This window comes from Staurois parvus, unplaced genomic scaffold, assembly GCF_062004578.1.
Source record: "Staurois parvus isolate SC_StPar_1 unplaced genomic scaffold, SC_StPar_1.0 ptg000421l, whole genome shotgun sequence".
Lineage (NCBI taxonomy): Eukaryota > Metazoa > Chordata > Amphibia > Anura > Ranidae > Staurois > Staurois parvus.
The window spans coordinates 62,265-86,467 of record NW_028318217.1 but is presented as its reverse complement, the minus strand read 5'-3'; the positions used below and the strand labels follow the sequence as shown (position 1 = coordinate 86,467).

The 24,203-nt window shown below is 43.5% G+C and overlaps 1 protein-coding gene across 1 annotated transcript; it reads left to right on the top strand.

Annotated features, from left to right (window-relative positions):
* Nucleotides 1-344: 344 nt before the first annotated feature.
* Nucleotides 345-23,717, top strand: LOC149454668 (microfibril-associated glycoprotein 4-like). Its single transcript, XM_089687222.1, has 6 exons — nucleotides 345-490; nucleotides 721-808; nucleotides 10,404-10,552; nucleotides 10,646-10,742; nucleotides 20,921-21,103; nucleotides 22,569-23,717. Exons 1-6 carry the CDS (start codon nucleotides 485-487, stop codon nucleotides 22,814-22,816), a joined length of 771 nt encoding a protein of 256 aa, XP_089543348.1. The 5' UTR covers nucleotides 345-484; the 3' UTR covers nucleotides 22,817-23,717.
* Nucleotides 23,718-24,203: the final 486 nt, after the last annotated feature.

Sequence of the window (24,203 nt, the reverse complement as noted above, 5' to 3'; positions counted from 1 at the left end):
TCCTTGTCCAATCAGCAGTCTCGGTCTGGTGGTGGCAACAGGAATAAGTGGATCACCTGAATGGCTGTGCTGCCTGGCGGATAAGTGTAACTCACAAGACCGACTAACCGGAATTACGAATTCTTCTGGGCAGCTAAAAAACAAATATATTTCAGCTATGTGAATTGCGCCCAATGAAGCCTCCAATCCTGGCTCATCTCCTCTCTTTCTGTCTCTTTTCCCCCCATGTTCGCCAGTTTGTTTCAGTCTTCCCACCTTCTCTCCATAGGCAGTCTTGTGCATCTTGTTGTACGCAGCAGCCTCACCACCCTGCATCCTGTGCACACAATTTGCACATCCCCCCCCCCTTTTTTTTTCCTCATTCCTCCCCTCACATTAGAAAACCGGAGCAGCGAAGGCTCAGAAAGGAGGGATTCTCTGGACTAGACGCAACATATAAATACAAGACCTTAAATAGCAAACTCACACTCTGCAGACTGCAGGCATGGAGGTAAGGAGCCCAGGATCCCACGCCTGCCAAAACTCCTCTCCCGTTTCCAAGTTTTTCCAGCTGTGGTGGGGTCGGTGGGGGAAAAACATCTTGGAATTAAGGAAGCAGGGGGTGCAGCGAGGATCCCCCTTACAAGGGTCATGTCAGGACTGATAAGAGTAGCCACCGCTCTTTAAAACTAAGTGGATTTTGAGGTTCCACCATAACTTTTTGGCTTTTTTTTTTTTAAGGTTCCAGGACGCCTGGGTCTCCTCTTCCTTCTGCTGGTGGTCCTGAACTCGGTGGAATGTCAGACTTCAAAGACGGACCATGAAAACGGTGAGTAGGGTCCAACATCCCCTGCAAACAGCTGGATTGTCATTGCTCCAAAAATCGAACCAAACAAAACATGCAAAGCAGGTTTATTTGGATGAATTTTTGGATTGTTTTTGAGTTGTGACATCTGCCCTGTAGCTGAACTACACTCCTGCTCTCTCCCCCAATCCAAGCGCAGCCAAAGACAAGCGTTCTGGCTATCGTTCTTCGACCATTAACCCTTCTGTCTTCTTCGAATATATTTGTAACTAAATATTCCAACATGTGTGACATTAACATTCCGAGCAGACTGCATTTAGGGAATGACTTCCCTCTGCTGTGTGTGTACACGGCTGGTTATGTTTGGGGAATGGGCAGTAATTCGATATCTAAATGACTCAATGCTTCTCGCTCACATCTGCACTAGTAAAGTCACTTTCTGGCCAAATTCCTCCTCAACGGCTAACCTTGTAGGCTTAGTGACACTACGTTCTTTCTCCTGGTGAACTAGCGTTGACACTGGGCTTACCCCACCTGTGCGCCGACGTCTCGTCACTTCTGACGCAGACTTTCCGAAATCCACCTGATCTCGCCAGAGGTCTGTAGCTCAGTCAGAACCTCCATGACTGCTGTTTCCAAAACAACTGATTATGTAAGTCTAGCCATGTAACAGACAGAGCCTGCCCCCAAATCCACACATTGTATGGGTTTCAGAACTTTTACTGAATTTCATCCATTTGGAAGGGTACCAGAAAGATAGGAACAATGATTGAAACTCTGTATGGAAAAGATATCAGACTGATCTCTCTTACGGTACTTGATTTTGGAAGCCCACAAGGGCACACATGGCTACGTCCTTTAAACAGAAAGTAGAATGTTCCTGTAAGCCCACAAGGGCACACATGGCCAGGTCCTTTAAAGGGAAAGTAGAATGTTATTTAAGCCCACAAGGGCACACATGGCCAGGTCCTTTAAAGGGAAAGTAGAATGTTCTTGTAAGCCCACAAGGGCACACATGGCCAAGTCCTTTAAAGGGAAAGTAGAATGTTATTTAAGCCCACAAGGGCACACATGGCCAGGTCCTTTAAAGGGAAAGTAGAATGTTCTTTAAGCCCACAAGGGCACACATGGCCAGGTCCTTTAAAGGGAAAGTAGAATGTTCTTTAAGCCCACAAAGGCACACATTACCAGGTCCTTTAAAGGGAAAGTAGAATGTTCCTGTAAGCCCACAAGGGCACACATGGCCAGGTCCTTTAAAGGGAAAGTAGAATGTTCTTGTAAGCCCACAAGCGCACACATGGCCAGGTCCTTTAAAGGGAAAGTAGAATGTTCTTGTAAGCCCATAAGGGCACATGTGGCCAAGTCCTTTAAAGGGAAAGTAGAATGTTCTTGTAAGCCCACAAGGGCACACATGGCCAGGTCCTTTAAAGGGAAAGTAGAATGTTCTTTAAGCCCACAAGGGCACACATGGCCAGGTCCTTTAAAGGGTAAGTAGAATGTTCTTGTAAGCCCACAAGGGCACACATGGCCAAGTCCTTTAAAGGGAAAGTAGAATGTTCTCCTAAGCCCACAAGGGCACACATGGCCAGGTCCTTTAAAGGGAAAGTAGAATGTTCTTTAAGCCCACAAGGGCACACATGGCCAGGTCCTTTAAAGGGAAAGTAGAATGTTCTTGTAAGCCCACAAGGGCACACATCGCCAAGTCCTTTAAAGGGAAAGTAGAATGTTCTTTGCCTAATTTTATTTTTAGAAAACATGGATTCTTATCGGAGCTAAATCCATGAGCAATTTGCACCAACATCCTTACACACCAAAGATACCTACAGCCTAAGCCTAAGTTTATTTTCACTTTAAATTGTTTGGACCACAGTGGCCTAAACAAGCTATTTCCAAACTAAGTGTAGCTCACCCCCCATAGGAGCCACTCATGAATATTGTACTATTTCCCCACTTAGAGCACACACTGCCAGGCACACAGCATTTTCTGCATTCTTCCACTGGCTCAGAAAGCAATCCAGGGGTTCTTTTTAGGGTTTTTATTGGGAACAATGAACTGGGATAGGAAGAGAAATACCCCAAAACTATAAAAGTAGATAACTTGAGAACTTCTCCATTTCTGACTGCACTGCACATAACTGCTCAATGTCCAACAGGATCTTTTATGCTGTTGGTGACCTGTACTACTTCTAGAGTTAAAAGCTACACACAGTCACTTTCCTTCAGCACTGGGGTCAGCCCCAGGATCATCGGTGGCCTCTTGCCAATATCCACCAGGGTCTTCCTAGTAAAGGAAATGTCGACTCACATCACCATAGGACAGCTGGACTATTTCCCACCAACTTCCTCCTGGATCTTTCCAGTGAGCTTCTCCAGACCTAACTTGATCCCTGGATACAGGTCTGAAAATTGGTCTAAGCATAGCTGGGAGCTTGGTCTCTACCTCAAGGCTTCCTCTGAGATCCTGCACCAGGAGAGCAGAACCCCGCGTAGGGGTCTTCTCCTGCAGGACTAGACTCAGGAACACTGCACTGCTGCCTCAGACTATTTATGGGCCCATGCACCACCTTCTGGGCACAACTGCCCAGGGATTGACTGGAGTTCCATAAATGTTCAGGCTTGCCCTCTTCTTCCTCCTACTATGTTTTGAGAATCCTCTAGAAGATGGGGGAAGTAACAGAGCAGCAGGCAGTGACACACTAAGCAGACCTAAACAATCAACCCCTGCTCCACTGATTACAGAAGAGCTAAACTCAATTTACCTAGCAGCCTACTCTACACTAGGATGGTGCTACATAGGTTTCCTGGTTCTCTCTCAGCTATCTTTCATACTGTAGTAGCATTAGCTGCATACAGTAAGTGGTGCTGTGTTCTGGCAGCATCATGGGTGTCAATAATGATAATAAACAGCGCTCTAATTACACTGTTCAACAAATTTTTATTTTTTGCCAGTTTTGGAAACAAAAGGATCCATTTCTTAATGAATTTCACATTCTGAGTTCAAATATAACAATGAAATTTGTCAATTGGCTCTAGTTTTTCTGTAAACGGAAAGTTTTCTACTATAGGCGTAATGACTACATAATGCACAATAATTATATAGATAGATGTCTTTACACAAATATAAAGCAAGTGATATGACTACATAACAAAGCCTAAATGGCATAATATATTGCATAGGATTACCAAGAAAAATTATAGCCATAAGCTAAGTTGAATCATTTTAATACTTAGGATTCTCACTAGTTTTGTCTTCAGTTTGTGTCGGTTTTGCTTCTCTTGGCTTTTCTCTTGTATTTGAGGAAAGGGCTATCTCTTACAACTGCACGTGACGACACGCTTCAGGTTCTTCCTCACTTGACTCAACCACAAAGGATTCTGGTGCTTTAGGAATTGGTAGCCCCTCTCCATGAGGAACTGGACGTATTGCCGATGGAATATTTGGATAGTGCACAGATAACTTTTTCTTCTTATTTAGCCCTTTTACAATTGGAGGCACCATACAAAAGTAACAATTACTAACATGATCTGTTGGCTCTCTCCAAATCATTGGCACAGCGAAAGGCATAGATGCCTTTTTTCCATTCAACCATTGCTCCAGTGCCGTCCCACAAGAATTGCAGCATATATGTGGTGCCCAGCTCTTGTCCTGGTCTCCTATCTTGCAGCCAAAATACAAGTTGTAGGCTTTCTTAATCATTCCTGTTATCCTCCTTTTTTGTGAGATAAAAGTTATTTCACCGCAGATATAGCAGAAATTATCTGCTTTATTCACACAAGTTCGAGGCATTACTGAGTAGCCTATATAAGCAGAAAACGAAATGTAAAGACGCTGTCGAAGTACAATCAGCTACAGATACTGCAGCTTTTATGCAGTGAAGTGATGCAATTAAAGGCTAATATTGCATCATCTCAGTATACATGCAATTTTCTATTGGTCACCAGTATCAATTGCGCAATATGCAGCTGAAGTTGCACCATAATTTTGAATGGCTTACGTCATTAGATGGGTGAATATATCATGGAAACTAGAGCCAATCAACATTTTTTAGGGTCATTTTCGTTTTCAGCACCCCAAAATTATGTAAGATTAGCTAATTTTATGCCCAAAACTTTTTACCTGTTGAACAGTGTTATCAACATTGAAATCTCTTTCTGTAAAATAGAATAGAATAGATTGTATCCAGCTGCTCAGGACAGGAGCATATAGCAACTGTGCATTGGCTATGGTTATAGTTCCCATGCGCTGATAACATACATTGATAGCATCATGGGCGTGATTCAAGCTTCTCAACCATTCAGATAAAATGTTGCATTTTTATCAATGAATACAATGCTTCCTTTGATTGGTCGAGGTAGAATTTGTGATGTCACTCACCTATCTCTCCACTTCAGCCAATCAGAGGAAGCCTTGTATTCATTGATAATGTAAGACTCCCTCTAAATTCTGTAACTGAGACGCACAAATCACGCCCGTGATGCTACCTAAACACAGCACCGCTTATTGTATGTAGCTGATGCCTCTACAGTATAAAAACCAGCGTACACAGTAACTAAATAACTTATTGAAATGGAATTATGGAGTTAGTAAATAGTTCCTTTGGGCCACCTTGGCCTGAACAAACTAAGTGAAAGGAAACATTGACTTAGTTATTAATATTGGTAACTCTGCTGTCATATTTTACTATATTATGTAATGGATAAAATACTTAGATAAACCCATCATACACCTAAAAGAGGAATTCAACTCCAGAAGTTGTACCCCAAAATAGGCAGATAGATGTCAAAAGAATAGTCACCAGTGCCTGTGGTCTGCCTGCAGCTGGTCTTCTTTTCCATAACTGACTTACAATGGCCTCTTCTGCACGGTGTCTTTGTGAGGGGGCAACATCTTGGTAGAGTCAGGCCTTTATCCATGTCCGAACCTCCAGTAAGAACAGCGGGCAGCACAGCAGTGATATTACCAAATCTCACTCCAGATCTGATAAGACTAACAGCCAGAGGCCTACAGCTAACAGCACAGGAGTGCCTAGGCACCTTCACATATTAGGAAGTTCTCTTTTATTAATTTAGAATGAAATCCAGACAAAAGGTTGGGTTTTCAGAAAGTATTCCTAGGTACAAACAACATTCTAGATCAGTGGTCTTCAAACTGCGGACTGGGACCAGATGTGGCCCTTTGCTTGCCTTTATCAGACCCTTAAGGAATTATTCCTCTCATTGACATCAACAATGGGGCAGTGTTCCTTCCACTGACACCAATGATGGGGCACTATTCCTTCCACTGACACCAACGATGGAGCACTATTCCTTCCGCTGCCACTAGCAATGGGGCACTATTCCTTCCACTGACACCAACGATGAAGCACTATTCCTTCCACTGACAACAACAATGGGACACTATTCCTTCCAGTGACACCAACGATGGGGCACTATTCCTTACACTGACATCAACAATGGGGCACTAATCTTTCACTGACACCAGGATGGGGCACTATTCCTCTCACTGACCCCAACGGTGGAGCACTATTCCCCACACTGACAATGGGCCACTATTCCCCACACTGCCACCAACAATAGGGCACTATTCCCCACACTGCCACCAGGAATGGAGCACTATTCCCCACACTGACAATGGGGCGCTATTCCCCACACTGACACCAACAATGGGGCACTATTCCCTACACTAACACCAAGAATGGAGCTCTATTCCCCACACTGACACGAACAATGGGGCAGGATTCCCCACACTGACACCAACAATGGGCACTATTCCCCACACTGACACTAACAATGGGACACTATTTCTCCCCCTAATACCATAGATGATGCATTGTTTACTCCCATTGGGTACAGCTTTTCCCCCCCAAAAGTCTGAAGGACAGTAAACTGGCCCTTTGTTTAGAAAGTTTGGGGACTCCCGATCTAGATCAGCCTTTCTCAACCTTTTCAACACAGAGGAACCCTTGAAATAACTTTCCAGTCTCGGGGAACCCCTGATAATAAGGACTATATCTACAACTCATGATACATTGTGTGATGGTCAGAGGGAAGAATGCTCCTTACACTTGTGATCATTGGGAAGAATTACCCCCTTACATGTTACACCCTCCATGTTACTAAGTGCAGGTAAATGTAGTTTGGCTCCTCTGTAGCCAGAGGAGCAGGGGATAATTGATTAGGGAAGCTGTGCAGAGCTTTACAGGCTGTGGCTCTGTTACCTCCTCGGTCTTCTGGAACTTTCTGAAAAGTTCCAGAATCTAGTGGTCGGAGGGACAGAGACTGCATCCTGAATATTTATGGTATATCCACCAATCCCTGGGCAGACAGGACCCAGATGGGGTGGTAACAATCCATAAATACTCAGAAGCCTGTCAATCTTGGTGCATAGTCCTGGGTCCAGTTACCTGGAGGGGACCCCTGTGCTGGGGGGCAGTGCCGCTGGGCAGAAGACAGAGCAGGACTCCAGGAGAGAGAGAGAAGGAGCAGCTGGGAGCCTCACATCCTTTACCAGCCTCAGCTAGGCCTAGCTGAAAGATACCCTGAAATCAAATCCACAGCAGCCTCTTGGATTAGAGAATTTACTTAAGCCCTGGTTCACACTGATGCGACTTGACAAATCTCATCCAATGACTGGCAATAGAACCGTTCTAATCGGTGCCACTCTGACTTTGTCGAAGTTGCACCGATTTGAAAAGTAGTTCCTGCACTACTTTTCTGATTTTGGGTGCGACTTATATAGACATCTGTGCATAAAATCACACAGATGTCTGCAAGTTACACCCGAAGTCGCATTGACATGTGACATTAAAATCGCACCACTTCAAGTGAGGTCGTACAATTTCAAATTTGCATGCAGTGTGATTGGGGGCTTAAGGGACTGAATGAGTGACCTCCACTTCTATTCACCCCACACCTGAATAGAGAGAACAGTAAGACTGCAATACTTTACATGTCCAGTTCCAGGAGATAGCTTAGTGCCAGCGCAAAGCAGCCAGATGCAACTGCATTGCTCTGGTTTGGGACAGCAGTAGCGAGGTGTTTTGGCATTTTTGTAAGGAGGAGCACCTTCATCTTTAGTTTTGGAACTTCTATACTTGTTGCTAGTTTGCTGCACCATCACTGCCATGGGTGGATAGCACATTTGAAGTCAGTTTGCAGTAGCCACAGACCATAGCAAGTCCTCAGGAGTTATCCAAGTTCTTCAGTTCTGGGCATCCCATGCATCCCTATTTCCTATCCAAATTCTACCCAGAAAACTTAAAAAGAAAAAAATCCAAAGCAATAGACTGTTTTCTGGAGCCAGTGTGTGGAAAGTTCCTGTTGCCTGGCAGTGTGTGCTGTGGTGGGGAAAAAGAACTAAAATCCAGCAGCTCCTACTGGGGCACCGCTTCATACAGATAGCTAAAAAGGTCAATGGTGTCAATGGGAACTTATCTGAGAGGCAGAATTTGCTCATTGCTCAAGGAAAAACCTCTGGAGGAACCCCAGGGTTCCACAAAACCCTGTTCTAGATAATCCCTATAACATAGCAAATCTTCACTTCAGTTCCATTTTAAATCCAGCAACGAGATGGTACCAACATAACCATTCATTTTATTTTGCTTTGTTGAGAGGTCCCAAATTGACAGATACACATGGGAGGTCCATGCTGGTGGGCAGCCATGTATAAATGAGAATGACACAAGGGTTCATCACCGCTAGGAAAAAGGGTTGGGGTATTGTTCTCCTCATTCAAACATTTAACAGTCTGCTCTTACTCTTCCTACCACCTACTGCGAGGGGTAAGTGGGAAAAAGTTGTATGTTCCCTGTTCAAAAAGAAGTGAATAAATAATATTACTGAGCATAATAAATAAATAAATAATAATAATAATAACAATAGTAGTAATAAGAATAATAAAGAAAACATGTCAAAATTAGGGGAAAACACCCTATATAGAACAATTTCAAAAGAATATTTATATATAGATTTATTCAATATATAGAATTTCAAAAGAACAGGGCATGGCTCCCACTACAAAGTGCGCGGCACAAGTTTTCCTACAATGGTTCTGTACATCATAGCAGTCCCAATTCATTTCATCTTTGCCTCTCTCTCCACTTCCACATTATGGAGGTAGATACTGTAACCTTGTTTTCCCTTTGCCTTTAGACCTTTAGGTTTCCTAGGTACAACTCTCACATACAAGGGCCTACCTGTACTCCTCCGTCTATCTTCACAGTCAGTCTCCTCTTTCTTGCATTGTTCACTCTCTCTGCTTGTTGGTGATCTCCTCTCACACATGGAGTGATAACACCCAACGTGGCAGACGATTGCCTCAAGTCACTTCCCAACACCAACCTTTTCATTCTGCAACTGACTTCCACTCATGCATGTTAGGCCAGAGTATGTACCCACATGAGCTTCCTGCACCTGATAGAGGTTCATTGCCAAGTGATCTGCAACATCACCTGCTGGTTATTAACATTGACCCGAAAACTCAGAAAGGTTAAAATATGGACCAAATTTTATGAGTTTGGATATCCCAAGCCAAAACTGAATTTCGGTGTTATTTTTTTGGTGCTTTGGCAACGTATGCTGTTTGTTCATCTTTGCTTACTGCTGTGGTTACCATGCCACCCCAAGGCTCCCAATTTCAGAGGCCGGTGAGGTTTAAAAAAGTCAGCTGAGCAACGACTAATCAAAATTTTCATGAGATTGCTTATCTCTGTTGGTCATGAATTCCACTTACATCCATAAGCTATGCCAATGATATTGGGCCTCCATATAGTGATCATTGTGGACATTCTACGTTCAGTATGGACGTACCATTTTGCTAGTTGCATATTAAAGTGGAGCTGCACTGCATCTGAGCACCACAAACCAAAATGCTATATAATTAATTTTTAATATTCAAAACAAATTCCTCCACCCATCAAATGTTTCCATTCTTTATTTTGCTGAGAAATCATTTTGAAAAACACCTCCTGGCATTTATGGCAGTGGCCATCTTGAGTATGGGCAACTGATTCATGAACCGGTTACTTCCTGAAATCCATCTGTCCTTAGCTCTGGCAATGGATGAGCTGAGAACCCTCCCTCTTATCTTGAAGACTCCTGGGATGTATGATATCATTTGCCTGGAAACTAGGATATAAATGAAGGAAAGCAAAAAAAAAGGTTAAAACATGTAAATATGATATACTTTCCTAACTATTTACTAATGCTAGCAGCATAAGGATTAGAAATAGTCTATGTTGATTGAGAGAGTGAAGTTCCACTTTAACCCCTTCACGCCGGCGCCTCCCGGCCCTTTAAGAGTTTCAGAAGCCGGGAGGCGGGGCAGGGTTTAGGTTCATTTGACCGCCGTGATGCTCCGTCACGGCGGTCACATGATCGGGAAAGGTCCCGATCGAAAGAGGAGATCGGGACCTTTCCGTGAGTACCGGACATGTGTGCTGGGAGCGCGCAGGGCGTGAGCTCTCGGCACATATGTCCTTTTTTAATAGAGAGCAAATGTGCGGCCGCTTGGCGTCTAGGCCAAGACGCCGGGAGGCCGCACATTTGCATGTGGCCGGCGTGAAGAGGTTAAGTGTATTTTAATGACCGCACAAAATTTTCTTCTGGTGTCTTTGAACAGGTTTGGACCCTGTGCAATATCCAGTAGACTGTGAGGACGTCCATGACCTGGGAGCAGATGCCGATGGAGTGTATGTTATTTACCCATCGGGGCCATCCAGCGCAGTGCCAGTGTATTGTGATATGACTACTGACGATGGGAAATGGACGGTGAGATTCAATGATTTGCTAATGTCACATACAGACCATTCTCTCAATGTACTTTGTGCCAACTAATTTATTGTCTTCAAACTGTCCCCTCAGGTAATCCAAAAGAGGGCCAACGGTTCTGTGAGCTTCTTCCGTGGCTACTCCGACTACAAGTCAGGGTTTGGCCGAGCAGATGGAGAGTACTGGTTAGGTGAGTGTACAAGTACACGTTAAAGCCTGGATACACTATGTAGCTAAGCTTTGTGGATATCTGACCAACACACCAACCTTTATATCGCCAAAAGTATGTGGACTACCCTTCAAATGATGGGGTTCAGGAGATTCCAGTGAAGGTTACCGTTAGGCAATACTGGGAAAGGGTCATCCACCGCCCAGGGCAAGGATCCAGAATTGTGTCCCCTCCCCACTCTTATTGCATGCCGTAAAATGAGTGTACCACCCTGCATCTATTATTTGCCCCTTTGCTTCTCTGCACCCATGGCAGCGTTCCCTCTTACCTACTCCTTGTCCCGGCCCTGCTGTTAAGTCTACAGCTAACAAAGACATTTTACACAATTGTGCACCTCCAACCTTGCGGTAATTTTTTTGGTGAAGGCCCTTTACTGTTCCAGCATGGATGACCCCCTGTGTACAGATAGCTCTATACCAGCAATGGGCAAACTACGGCCCGCGGGCCGTATACGGCCCGGCGGACCTTTTAATCCGGCCCGCGGAGCCTGATACTGTCAGGATGGCTGTCAGGATGTGTGTAGGTGGGGCAGCGTGACGAACGCGAGGGGAGCTAGGCTCCTCTCACAGTCCGCCCTGAAGACCGGTGTAGCATGAAAATCTGTCTCCTATGAGGATCTGTCCCCCTCGACGTATCTGCGCATGTGCCGGAGATCGCCGATCGGCTGCTAATGCCTGAAACTGGCACATGCGCAGATACGTCGAGGGGGACAGATCCTCATAGGAGACAGATTTTCATGCTACACCGGAACGGCGCGGGAACGCGCGGAGCAAAGGTAAGTGAATTGACACAGGGGGGACTTGGGGACTTAATATGGGGGATGAATTAATATGGGGAATGAATTACTATAGGGGGGATGAATTACTATGGGGGATGAATTACTATATGGGGGATGAATTACTAAATGGGGGATGAATTACTATGGGGGATGAATTACTATGGGGGATGAATTACTATGGGGGATGAATTACTATATGGGGGATGAATTACTATATGGGGGATGAATTACTATGGGGGATGAATTACTATATGGGGGATGAATTACTATGGGGGATGAATTACTATATGGGGGATGAATTACTATAAGGGGGATGAATTACTATGGGGGATGAATTACTATATGGGGGATGAATTACTATGGGGGATGAATTACTATAGGGGGGATGAATTACTATATGGGGGATGAATTACTATGGGGGATGAATTACTATATGGGGCATGAATTACTATGCTTACTATGGGGGAATATTACTATACTTACTATGGATGACACATACACATCATTCATCTACTCTTGGTCCGGCCCCCGGGTCCAATATATGAACCCATTGCGGCCCTCAAGTCAAAAAGTTTGCCCACCCCTGCTCTATACAGACATGGTTTGATGAGGAACGCAAGTGGGCTAGTTTATCTCAACTCTGTTGAACACTTTTGGGGTGAACTAGAAAACTAATTGTACCAAAAGACCCCCCAGTGGGACTTTATTGCAGCATTGAGAAATTACACATATATCGAAAAAGACATTATGATAAAATTAAACCTTTTTATCATAATGTCTTTTTTGATATATGTGTAATTTCGCAATGCTGCAACAAAGTCCTACTGGGGGGTCTTTTGATACATGTATTCATTCAGGGACGAGCAGCCAGATACTCAACTTTTTTGGTTAAGAAAACTATTTGTGAGCTAATGTACATAACCTCACAAATGCTCCTTTGGCTGAAGGAACACAAATTCCAACAGACACACTCAAAAATCTTGAGTGGAGCCCATTATAGTCATAAATGGGAGCCAACTCCACATTAATGGACATGGTTTTGGAATGAGATATCCAATAGGCTCATATAGATACAATAACCGAGTGTCCACAACCTTCTGGCCATGAATTTTGTTTTGGGTTGAGCAGGGGAGATTTAGAATCGCTCTTAGTTCTGTTTGGTGCCGAAGAGTTGAGCCTAGAGACCCTGTGTTGTACATGAGGACATCAAGGGCCAGAGGTGTAAGCACACTCCTTGATTGAAGTATTACGTACGGTAAGTATTCATGTTTACTACTTATCCCTATATGAGCCTTTTTTATGAATATGGCAGGCTGTGACCAGGGGCGGACTGACCATTTGGAAACTTGGCACTTCCCGAGGGCCCAGGGTCAGTAGGGGGCCCCATGAGATGCCCCTGGTACCTTTTTCATAGGCTTTTTTGAGTTTGGGCAAGGACACAGGGGCCCCATGATCCCCTATTGCCAGGAGGCCCTATGAGTCGTCAGTCCGCCCCTGGCTGTGACAGTCCCAATTTTTTACTGTTTTTTATATATTTAGTTTTTTTTTTTTTGTCGCCAGCTTAGATTGAGGTTTTATGTTGATGCAGTTGAATTCATAGATCAAACTTACTCATTGTACCGGAATTTTTTTAAACTCAAATTCATCCTGAGATCTTAATGGAAGCACAAAGCCTCATTTTCATTCACGGAAAATTTTCAGCTGGAAATAAACAAATTGATTTGCTTATCAGGTGAATCGTTGAACTGTGAATATTTGGATTTGCCTGAATATAGTCCATCAGATTTGTCCAGTCTGCAGAGAATCATACAGTTCAAGAATCTTGATGGCCCAGATCTCTGATTGCTTAATTCTCTGCAGATTAGACAAATCTACATAGAAATATGGAGGAGAAATTCATTGTCTGATGTCATCGCTTCAATCTCTCATTGTATCCAGTATCCCAATACAAATAAATATAGTTACAATATCGGCAATCACATACAAACATATTTTTGTACATTGTCCATATTTCTGAGCTTTTTCTGCTCCCAATAATGTATTACTGTGAATTGGTCTACATCCTAAACTGAAGAAAAAATGTTACTTAACCCCTTGGCGCCGGCGCCTCCCAGCCCTTTAAGGGTTTCAGAAGCTGGGAGGCGGGGCGGGGTTTAGGGTCATGTGACCGCCGTGACACGCCGTGACACGCCGTCACAGCGGTCACATGATCGGGAAAGGTCCCGATCGAAAGGGGAGAACGGGACCTTTCCGTGAGTACCGTACATGTGTGCTGGGAGCGCGCAGGGCACGTGCTCTCAGCACATATGTCTTTTTTTAATAGAACGCAAATGTGTGGCCGCTCAGTGTCTAGGCCAAGATGCCAGGAGGACACACGTTTGCATTTGGCCAACGTGAAGAGGTCAACATTTTATAAATTTTACTTATTTGATATTTCTTACAGTGTGCATGGGAAGCTGAAGGCAGGGCCAGGACAAAGTGTGGGTGCAAGGGGCGGCTGCCCTGGGCGCAATGGCTTTCTGTAGGGATGGGGGCGCCTTCCTTCTGTTACAACACTGGCAGGAGTAGTGATGGCGGCACTGATTTTGACAAGTGAGTGACTGCTGGGAGTAGGATCCCCTAAGCTTGCACATTATGAATCGGGAGGGGGGCGCAGATTGGCATCTTTGCCCTGGGAACTGGATGACCTTGTCGGAAGAGGAACTAGAACCTGCTTCCATATAAGAGAATCCTCACTTCTGAAGCTGTCTGCTACTTTATATCCCCTTCATATCCATTCAGGACTGTCTGGGGGTCAGTGCAAGCAAGATCCTGGACAGTCTGTTCATTGTTCACACTGGTTAGCAATGAAAAATAGTCAAAGTTGCTAGTGCAGTCTTACAAAGTTTTGCACAGTTAAGCCAAAGGAAGTGTAATTCATATCTCCCAACTTTCTGAGATGAAAAAGAGACACATTTTAGCACAATGTTTTAGGCAAAGGACACACCTCCGCCACGTCCCATATTTTGTGGACCAACATATGCATAAAATGAATGACTACTTTTCTATTATTTTCTATTGTTTCCAGTACAGCAATGGGCTGGATTCGGACCTTTGGTTGTATTTTCAGGCCCTTGGAGCACTATTCCTCCCACTGATACAAGGCACTACTCCTACTGACACCAACAATGTGGCACCATTCCTCTCTCCTGGCACCAATGATGAGGCACTGTTTCTCCCACTGAAATAAACAATGGAGCACTATTCCTCCCACTGATACCAATGATGGAGCACTATTCCTCCCACTGATACCAATGATGGGGCACTATTCCTCCCACTGACACCAATGATGGGGCACTATTCCTCCCACTGATACCAATGATGGGGCACTATTCCTCCCACTGACTCCAATGATGGGGCATTATTCCTCCCACTGACTCCAATGATGGGGCATTATTCCTCCCACTGACACTAATGATGGGGCACTATTCCTCCCACTGATACCAGTGATGGGGCACTATTCCTCCCACTGACACCAATGATGGGGCACTATTCCTCCCACTGACACCAATGATGGGGCACTATTCCTCCCACTGATACCAATGATGGGGCACTAGCCCTCCCACTGACACCAAAAATGGGGCACTATTCCTCCCACTGATACCAATGATGGGGCACTATTCCTCCCACTGATACCAATGATGGGGCACTATTCCTCCCACTGACACCAATGATGGGGCACTATTCCTCCCACTGACACCAATGATGGGGCACTATTCCTCACACTGACACCAATGATGGGGCACTAGCCCTCCCACTGACACTAAAAATGGGGCACTATTCCATTCACTGATACCTACAATGGGCTTATTTCCTCCCACTGATTCCAAAAATGGGGCACTATTCCTTCCACTGACACCAATGATGGGGCACTATTCCTCCCCACTGACACCAATGATGGGGCACTATTCCTCCCACTGACACCAATGATGGAGCACTATTCCTTCCACTGACACCAATGATAGAGCACTATTCCTTCTACTGATACCAACGCTGGGGCTTATTTCCTTTCACTGACACCTATAATAAGGCACAATTAATAATATTTTTTACTCCCACTGATGCTAGACATTTTCCACTAAACTTGCTGTTTGTTTTTGAAGTTTGAAGAACCCTTTAATAGAGGGTCAATCCTCCCAAATGAGGGGCATTTGGGATGTATAGAATGCCACAATGAACTCACTGGTGTGTCCCTAATGTGTACAGTGTGTGCAGTGCACACAGGACCAAGGTGGAGGGGGCCCACTGTCCTCTTACTGCGCACTTTGGGGATTCAGTTTGAGAAGCATTACAGCACCATCCTTTCATGCGCCTGTCACTTGCATCTTCATTTCAAAGGATATCCATGTATGCCGGCACTACACCTGGCCTCTGAAGAGGACAAGGGCAGTGCCTACAATGCACTGATCGCATACGCATGTAAAAGACTTTTCTTCAGTAGTCCCCACAAATAATTCCAAATAACTAAAGCATTTATAAAACCAATACAAATACAATAATAGTAAGCAGCCTGAGGGATGACGGGCACATATGTGTGTCTGGTCAAACCAATAGCTGGCACTGGCACCGACTGCATGTTACCATTCACACCATGGTCTTATGTGATCAATGCCTCTGACCAAGCCTAGACACAATGGTTTCCATCCAGGCTAACTGGATCATGTGCTCGAAAGAGCAGGGCCCTCGATCCCCTCATTGTTATTGTTCTGTCACATGTTCTGTCCCCCTTTGTAATGTACAGCGCTGAGCGAACTATTGGCGCTTTATAAATACTGTATAATAATATGCCACAAAGCATCCAGTGTGTGTGTGTCTATACCCCAGAGTCGTGCTGCATCCAAATTCATGAGATTTATGGATATGGGTGCAGCACCACAAAAACCAGTGAAATGAAGCCTCAGGCCAGGGGTGGACTGACCATTTGGAAATTCTGGCACCGCCCGAGGGCCCGGGGTCAGTAGGGGGCCCCATGAGATGCCCCTGGTACCTTTTTCATAGGCTTTTTTGAGTTTGGGCAAGGACACAGGGGCCCCATGATCCCCTATTGCCCGGGGGGCCCCATGAGTTGTCAGTCCGCCCCTGCCTCAGGCTGTCTTTTTCTGAGGACAGGGGCTTAACTTCAGATCTTACACACAGGCCCCTGGAATTCAGATTACCCCCTTGATTGGGCAGATATGAAGTTATATCTAAGAGAAACAAGAACAAACGAAGCAGATTTTAGCAGAACATGACTGATGTTCTCCTTTTTAAAAGAGGTCTGGCATTAAAATAGAAAACAAAATGGGATTTTTTTTATAGAACAATTCCACAGAGATGACAAGCTGAACATGTCGCTGCCAGAACATGATTGGAATCGGAGTTCTGAATTTGTTATTTCATTGTTTTCCTGTCCTATTTTAGATTTGTTTGTAAATGGCATACCAGTGTTGCAGATTATGTTCCTGCTATAGACATGGGGCTTAGAGGCGCTCCGTCCTCACAACTTGTCCTCCTTTAATTGAGGCTGGTACTGTTATATACACTGTACTGTGCTTTTCATATTTATCATATACATATGTAAGTGCTGGGACTTGTTCCTTTTATTCTGCTGAGCTCCACACCTACTATATTACTTACTCTAGACCAGCTATTCTCAACTTTTTAACCACAGGGGAACCCTTGAAATAATTTTCAGGTCCCAGGTAGCTTCTGCTAAGAGGAATTCTTCAGGGGTCATTGGGAAATTGCCCCTTACTTTGGTGGTCAGTGAGAAGAATGCCCTCCTTACAGTGGTGGTGAGAATGCCCCCTACAGACAGCTAAACAGAACATTAGGGTCCAGGGGCAGACTGACCATTTGGAAACTCAGGCACTGCCCGAGAGCCCAGGGTCAGTAGGGGGCCCCATGAGATTCCCCTGGTACATTTTTCATAGGCTTTTTTTAAATTTGGGCAAGGATACAGGGGCCCCATGATCCCCTATTGCCCAGGGGCCCCATGAGTTGTCAGTCCACCCCTGTTAGGTTCATGCTGCTGGCTTTTCCAATTTCCATTGAACCCCAAACTATGCAGGAACCATCATATGGGAGATCAATCAGCCACAGCTCAAGAAACCCTACCAACCTCTGGAGGAACCCTTGGGTTCCACAGAACCGTGTTTGAGAATGGCAGATCTAGGCCATACCTACAATAAATTACCAATCCTTCCCTAGTGATGCTATACATAGTTTGCCTTAGGCCAATTTCTGGTATTCTGAGGGTTATGACACATCAACACTGTGGAAATGTGGAATTCTAAAGCAAGAACTCTCAATTCTGTTTATTGGGCCATGTAGGCAAAAGCTGCCTAAGAAACAAAATCTACTTTTTTATTTAGAGGATTGTTGTGAGGGTTTATTTAAATTTGTTTAATTTATTTATCCCAAATCAAGGGATCGTCAAAGTCAAGGTATAATCAACACCTTCATGATTAGACCAACTTTTGAAGTTTTGGTGTGCCTTGGTATGCCCAACAAGAACTTTTTAACTGCTTTGCATACCAACATGGTTTTCACACAAAATGTTTTCACACATATGGGGCCTTATGTATATGATACAAAGAGAATCTCAAAAGGGTGCTGTCAGTTTCATCCACTCTTCTTCTTTTAATCCATTACAAAAAAAAAAAGAACTATTAAAATTGACCTTGCCAATGAACATTTCACTTATTATCTGCAAGATTACTCAGGGCAATCGGAAAGCCACAATCTGATGCATATCTATCTATCTATCTATCTATCTATCTATCTATCTATCTATCTATCTATCTATTATCTATTATCTATCTATCTATCTATCTATCTATCTGTATCTATCTATCTATCTATCTATCTATCTATCTATCTATCTATTATCTATTATCTATCTATCTATCTATCTATCTATAATCTATCTATCTATCTATCTCATATCTATCTATCTATCTATTATCTATTATCTATCTATTATCTATCTATTATCTATCATCTATCTATCTATCTATCTATCTATCTATCATCTATCTATCTATCATCTATCTATTATCTATCTATCTATCTATCTATCTATCTATCTATCTATCTATCTATCTATCTATTATCTATCATCTATCTATCTATCTATCTATCTATCTATCTATCTATCTATCATCTATCTATCTATCATCTATCTATTATCTATCTATTATCTATCATCTATCTATCTATTATCTATCATCTATCTATCTATCTATCTATCTATCTATCTATCTATCTATCTATTATCTATCATCCATCTATCTATCTATCTATCTATCTATCTATCTATCTATCTATCTATCTATCTATTATCTATCTATCTATCTATCTATCTATCTATTATCTATCTATCTATCTATCTATCTATCTATTATCTATCTATCTATCTATCTATCTATCTATCTATTATCTATTATCTATCTATTATCTATCATCTATCTATCTATCTATCTATCTATCTATTATCTACAGTTGCAAGAAAAAGTATGTGAACCCCTTGGGATTACGTGGAGTTTTGCATGAATTGGGCATAAAATGTGCTCTGAACGTCATCTAAGTCACAACAATAGAAGAACACAGTCTGCTGAACATAATACTACACAAACATTAGATGTTGCCATGGTTTAATTGCACATAACATGTAAACATTCACAGTGCAGGGAGGAAAAAGTATGTGAGTCCCTAGCTTAATGACTTCTCCCAGAGCTATCTGGAGCCAGGAGTGAGACAACCTTGACTCCAATCAGTGTGATGATATTGGATGTGTTGCTGACAGCTGTCCTGCCCTTAAAAAACACACACCTGTTTTGGGTTTACTGGTTTCAAGAAGCACTGTCTGATGTGAACCATGCCTTGCAGAAAAGAGCTCTCAGAAGACCTACGATCAAGAATTGTTGACTTGCATGAAGCTGGAAAGGGTTACAAAAGTATCTCCAAAAGCCTTGATGTTCATGTGTCCACGGTAAGACAGACTGTCTACAAATGGAGAAAGTTTCACACTGTTGCTACTCTCCCTAGGCGTGGTTGTCCTGTAAAAATGACTGCAAGAGCACAGCGCAGAATGCTGCATGAGGTAAAGAAGAATCCCAGAGTGTCAGCTAAAGACCTACAGAAATCTCTGGCACATGCTAACATTTTTGTTGACACATCTACAATAAGGAAAACATTAAACAAGAATGGAGTACATGGGAGGACACCACGGAGGAAGCCATTGCTGTCCAAAAAGAATATTGCAGCACGTTTGAAGTTTGCAGAAGAGCACCTGGATGTTCCACAGCACTACTGGCAAATATACTGTGGACAGATGAAACCAAGATTGAGTTGTTTGGGAAGAACACACAACACTATGTGTGGAGAAAAAAAGGCACAGCACACCAACATCAAAACCTCATCCCCACTGTAAAACATGGCGGAGGGAGCATCATGGTTTGGGGCTGCTTTGCTGCCTCAGGGCCTGGAGGGATTGTTGTCATTGATGGGAAAATGAATTCCAAAGTTTATCAAGACATTTTGCAGGAAAAGGTACGACCATCTGTCCGCCAACTGAAGCTCCGCAGAGGATGGGTGATGCAACAGGACAATGACCCAAAGCATACAAGTAATTCAACAAAACAATGGCTGCAACAGCACAGAATACGCCTTCTGGAGTGGCCCAGTCAGAGTCCTGACCTCAACCTGATTGAAATGCTGTGGCATGACCTTAAGAGAGCGATTCACACCAGACATCCCAAGAATATTGCTACACTGAAACAGTTTTGTGAAGAGGAGTGGTCCAAAATGACTCCAGATCGTTGTGCAGGTCTGAGCTGCAACTACAGGAAACGTTTGGTTGAGGTTATTGCTGCCAAAGGAGGGTCAACCAGTTATTAAGTCCAAAGGTTCACATACTTTTTCCTCCCTGCACTGTGAATGTTTACATGTTATGTGCAATTAAACCATGGCAACATCTAATGTTTGTGTAGTATTATGTTCAGCAGACTGTGTTCTTCTATTGTTGTGACTTAGATGACATTCAGAGCACATTTTATGCCCAATTCATGCAAAACTCCACGTAATCCCAAGGGGTTCACATACTTTTTCTTGCAACTGTATCTGTCTATCTATCTATCTATCTATCTATCTCTGCACAGTGAACTCTGTGTACACCTGTGTACAGTATATATACTGTAAACATGCCATTATGAGAAGTGTAGAGAATTTATACATTTTTTAAAGTTTGCCCAGAAAATATCTTCTGCTTCCTCTTCTACAGACAGTATTGAATGTAATTCCTTCACACAGCATCTCTCTTGCATTTCATTCCCTCTCCTAGGACTGCACAATATTTATCAGCTGACCCTACGGAAAAAGTATGTGCTGAGAGTTGACCTGGGTGATTTTGACGGTAACAAGACTTACGCCAAGTATGACGACTTCGCTCTTTCCCCCAACGCTATCAACCCAGAGGAGGATGGGTACAGCTTGTACGTGGAGGGGTTCACTGATGGTGGGGCAGGTAAGTAAGCACCCATTCTAACATGACAAATTAATATATAGAATAAGGTTGGTCCTTCTCCTTTCCTCTCCCATAGTCTCTTCCCCTCTATCCTCCTCTCCTTCTCTTTCCCTTCAGCTCCTCACTTCTGCTATCTCCACTCTTCCCTGATGATTTTCTCCCTTTCCTCTCCACACCACTATTCTGCAAACTCCTGCCCTCCATGTGTTTGATCTCTCTTTTCCCTGTCTTGTCTTCCACCTGCTTCTCTCCTTTTCTTCCTACCCTTTGCTCTCATCTCCTCTTTCCTCACCACACTTTCTGTTTCTCCTCTCCTTTCCTCTTCCCTTACCCCGCTCCCTCCTCTCTCCTTCTCCTCTCCCATTCTCCTTCTCCTCCTCCCCTCACCTCTCCTCTACTTTCCTCCTCCCTTACCCCACTCCCTCCTGTCTCCTTCTCCCTCTCCTTTCCTCTCCTCTTACCCCACTTCCTTCTTTCTCCTTCTCCCTCTCCTCTCCTTTCCTCTTCCCCCTCCCCCTCCTCCTCCTACTTCCCCTCCCCCTTCCCCTCTCCTTCTCCTCCTCCTTCTACCCACTAATTATGGCCCATGGAGAGAGCAGATCATTCTCTAATGATGGACAACAAGGTGATGAATGCTGAGAGCGAGGCTTGGAAGAACAATAGTTTCCCTTCTGGAATGGATGGAAAGGTGTAATATGATGGCTGTCCTGAAGACTGGGCTGGAGACTTGGAGACCTGAAAGACAGCATGTGTAATGTTCTTTGTGCATTCAGGGTTGGAGGTGCCGGACTGTCTAGGGTGGGCTCCCTGGTTTGTCTTGCTGTTGGCTGTTGATTAGCTTACTGTTAATTAGATCACTGTTAGCTGTTGAGTGCACTGTTTACCGTTTACACTGTTTAGGATAGGATGTCATCAGTCTCTTACCTAATCAGTGTGGGATGTTTATCCCAATGTGTAATATTTGTTTTATTGTTCATGTGGGGACTGTCCCTATTTCTGAAGTGTATAAAAACCTGTATTTCTGTTCAATAAAGTAGTTCCAGTTTTGTACCTAAGCTAGTGTTACCCAGTCCTGGTTGCGATGCCCAACTATAATACCTTGGTCCTGTGTCCCAGCAGTGAGGAAGCAGTCCTCTTATAGAATCACCCAATCGGGATGACAGGCAGTTCATCACACCTCCCCCTTCTTGCCTCTCTTCTTCCCTCCCTCCTCCCTTCACCTGTCCTCCACTCCTTTCTTCTCTATTCCTCTTCTTTCTCTTTCCCCTTCTCTCCTCTCCCCTTTGCTCTCTATCTCCTCTCACTTCTTTTTCTACCCCCTTTCCTCCCTTTCTCATTTCCTTTTCCTTCCCTGTTTTCATCTCTCATTTCCTCCAATCCACTTTTATTTGGCTTCAACATATAAATAAATGGCCAGCCACACTGATTTCTGATGTTGTATTGAAGACATACTGTTCTCCTACAGGGGATTCTTTGACTTACCACAATGGAATGAAATTCTCTACATATGACAATGACCGTGATGTCTACCTGCAGAACTGTGCCTCCCTCTCAGCTGGAGGGTTCTGGTACCGAGCTTGCCATCTGGCTAACCTGAATGGGCCATACCTACGAGGAGCCCATCTGTCCTATGGCAGCGGAATCATCTGGTCTCAGTGGCGAGGTCTCTATTATTCCCTGAAGTCCACTGAGATGAAGATACGTCGTGCATGAGGACCCTCCGTTTGGTCCAAGACCTGTGATGTCTACTGCCTGTAGGACCTATGACTTCTTTTCTGTTTTATTGTCCTCCAAACACAGGCGACCACAAACCATCCCTTGAAATATTTAACCTTGACCTTTTTCCAAAAACTGTACTATTTTCTATGACTTGATACTTTGTATCTCAAGAAAGACCCTAATGATGGAACTTCATCTTGATCCCAAACCTTAGCCAGTTATATTTCTCATAGCACAAGTGGTTAGGAAACTCAAAGGCAAGTAAGGGGCTAGAGGTCTGTGATTCAGGACTGAGTGCAAGTTCTCCCCTAGCAGAAGCCATGAGAAGTTTCCCAAATGATACCATTAGCGGTTTATTTATTTGGGATGAGGAAGAGCAAATTGATCTGTCCTACAGATCCATTTGATACAGGCCAAATTTTGGTTTGAATGGATCGATTCACTCATCTCCAATGGACATTGGTCATGCCAAGTTTCTTCAACGCAGTATTTCACTGTTGTCAGTACCATCTTTGGAGTCTTCCATATTAAAATATTTTTGGTCAGTAATAATCACTCAGACATCCCTTGCTATAATAATGTTAGTCTATGTCTTGAACATTCTTGCTAATGTTTATGGTGCTACCCAGATCCACTTGTTGGGAAGAACTGGCTATTATTCTTGAATATAGGACTGAGATGAAGTTTCATTGGACAGTATTCTGTGTCTATTGTTTGTTTAGTAATCCCCCTCTGCATGCCTTCATCCCTACTGTCCTCAGTGTCCAGTAGTTATCACCGCCATATAAAAGTATTTTCTCCCAAAATTTGTATTTAAAAATTCATACAGGTACAAAAAAGATTTGCACAGCATTACCTTCACAATAAAAGGGAAATAAATCCTGTTTATACATAAGATTGAGATTTTTTTTATTTTATTTAAAAGTGAACCCAAGCTTAGCCCTTGTAAGACAAAGCAACCAATTCACTTTAAGCGCCCTTTCCCCCGGTAACACATACTGCCCCATCGATCTGTTCAGACTTCAGGGGTGAAGAGAAGCCACCTTGTGTAAAATCCGAGTCCAAATGGTGGGTTTGAACCTATAGAATAAAAAATTATAATAAAATGTGTCCTCGAGATAAAAAAAACAAGATAATGTTTTGTATGGATAAGGGAGGTGTTGGTATACATATACACAGGATGAAGAAAAACATAAAAACTAAACTAAAGTTCAACCTCAATCTCCAAGTGTTATTGTGGATCCTTGAAGAGGGTAAGAACCCCAATGAATCACTCAACACACACAAATGGCAAAATAGAAGATCTTTATTGGAAACCTATACTATACAAAAGTCAACTGTCCCAAAATGAAATAAAACCATAATTGGCCAATAATTAAAA